Source organism: Vollenhovia emeryi, unplaced genomic scaffold (assembly GCF_000949405.1).
Source record: "Vollenhovia emeryi isolate VEMERY1.0 unplaced genomic scaffold, V.emery_V1.0 DF939989.1, whole genome shotgun sequence".
Classification (NCBI taxonomy): Eukaryota; Metazoa; Arthropoda; class Insecta; order Hymenoptera; family Formicidae; genus Vollenhovia; species Vollenhovia emeryi.
This window is the reverse complement of record NW_011966377.1, coordinates 956-3,106: the sequence shown is the minus strand read 5'-3', so window position 1 is coordinate 3,106 and position 2,151 is coordinate 956. Positions and strand designations below refer to the sequence as shown.

General features: G+C 56.5%; 1 protein-coding gene across 1 annotated transcript; it reads left to right on the top strand.

The window, feature by feature from the left end:
• The first annotated feature begins 1,405 nt into the window (after positions 1 to 1,405).
• Positions 1,406 to 1,939, top strand: LOC105556479. The gene has a single exon (XM_012003577.1). The coding sequence runs from the start codon at positions 1,406 to 1,408 to the stop codon at positions 1,937 to 1,939; it is 534 nt and encodes a 177-aa protein (XP_011858967.1).
• The last annotated feature ends 212 nt before the right edge of the window (positions 1,940 to 2,151 follow it).

The window sequence follows — 2,151 nt, the reverse complement described above, 5'->3', positions numbered from 1 at the left end:
TGGGAGGAGCTCCTCGCTACGCTGGACGAGGACCCGTGGGGGCGTCCCTACAGGTTAGTCATGAATAGACTGAACAGTGGGGCGCCCCCTACGGTGGAGTCACTAGACCCTCGATTCCTGGGAGAAGTGGTGGCCGCTCTCTTCCCGGAGAGGGGTGAGAGGGAAAGGAACGAGGAGGAAAACCGAGCGCGGGGACGAAGAGGTGTACGAGGTCTCGGAGGCCGAGCTGCTGAAAGCCACGAAGAAGCTGAAGGCAGGCAAAGCCCCGGGACCAGACGGCATCCCCGCAGTAGCGTGGAAAGTGGCGATGAGCGAGATGGCGCCAAGGCTGAGGACGCTATTCTCGGCCTGCCTGAGGGAGGGGAGGTTTCCGAGCCTATGGAAGGAAGCGAGACTCGTCCTACTCCCGAAGGAAGGCAAACCGCCCGAAGCCCCGTCTAGCTACAGGCCCATTTGCCTTCTTGATGAGGCGGGCAAGATGATGGAACGGGTGGTAGCGAGTAGGCTGACGGGGTGCCTGGAGGGAGGAGAAGAGCAGGGGCTCTCGGACCGACAATATGGCTTCAGGGAGGGACGGTCGACCGTAGACGCGATCAAGCGGCTTAAGTCCCTCTCTGACCATATGCTGGGGGAGGGAGAAGTGGTGCTGGCGGTCGCACTAGATATTACAAACGCCTTTAACTCTCTCCCCCACGCCGAGATTAGGAGAGCTCTGGAGAGCATGGGAGTGCCTGCATACCTGAGGAGGATTATCAGGAACTACCTGGAGGAGCGGAGGATATCCTGCACAGACGAGCAAGGAGAACATAGAGAGTGGCAGGCAGGATGCGGCGTCCCGCAGGGATCGGTATTGGGGCCGATCCTGTGGGACGTCGCATATAATAGGGTGCTAGTCGCATCCCTTCCCACTGGCTGTACGACCATCTGCTATGCAGACGACACGTTGGTGGTGGCCAGTGGGAGGGGATGGGAAGAGGCAGCACAAATGGCGAACATTGCCATAGCCGCGGTGACAAGGGCAATAAGGGCCCTTGGACTTAGAGTAGCGGCTGCAAAAACGGAGGCCGTCTATATTCATGACGGCTCTCGGGGACAGCCACCGGCATCTTGGGTCGAGGTGGAGGACGTCCGCGTCCGGGTGGGGGCTCGGATCAAATATCTGGGCCTCCACGTAGACGGCAGGTGGAGGTTTGGGGAGCACCTCAACCGGCTGACGCCCAGGTTGGATAAGGCGGCGAGCGCCTTATCGCGCCTGATGCCCAACCTGGGCGGCCCGCGTGGGAAGATCAGGAGGCTCTATGCAAATGTTGTCAACTCGATAGCTTTGTATGGAGCCCCAGTATAGTCGACCGCCCTGACAGAGAATAGGAGAGCCATTGCGGTCTTGAACAAGACCCAGCGCCGCATGGCAATCAGGGCGGTCAGAGGTTATAGGACCATCTCCCACGCGGCAGCCACGTTGATGGCCGGGATGCCCCCGATAGCGATGAGCGCCCGGGCACATGCTCAAGTATACGAGCAGGTGGCGGAGCAGAGGGCGAGGGGGATCCCGGTACCAAGGAGGGGGAGGAGGCTCCTCAGCCTCCGCATTAAGGAGAAGGTGAGGGAGGAATGGCGAGCCTGGCTGGCTGAACCGAACCGTGCGGGCAAGAGGACGGTACAGGCCATCCTCCCTCACTTTGACGACTGGATAGACCGGTCGTGGACGCGGGCGTCATACAGAACAACGCAGGTACTCACCGGGCACGGTTGCTTCGGTGAGTACCTGCAGAGGATACAAAAGGAGCCCGACCCAAGATGCCATCATTGCACAGAGGAAAGGGACACGGCGCAGCACACGCTGGACAGCTGTCCAGCGTGGGCAGAAGAGCGCCGCATCCTCACGGAGGAAATAGGGGGCGACCCACAGTGGTCCGGATTGCGCAAAACGCGCGCATAAGGAAAAATATCGAGAATTTCTAGTGTTTGATAAATTTTGTGTTGACTTCGTTTAATTATAAGTATGATTAATGATGTATTTAAATACATGACTTATTTTTCATTATTTATAGACTGGTATCATGAAATAAATATAAAATGTAAGAGTTTTTATATTATGAATTTGTAAGTAATATAATAAAATATAATTAGTTTTAATTTTTGTAACTTTGA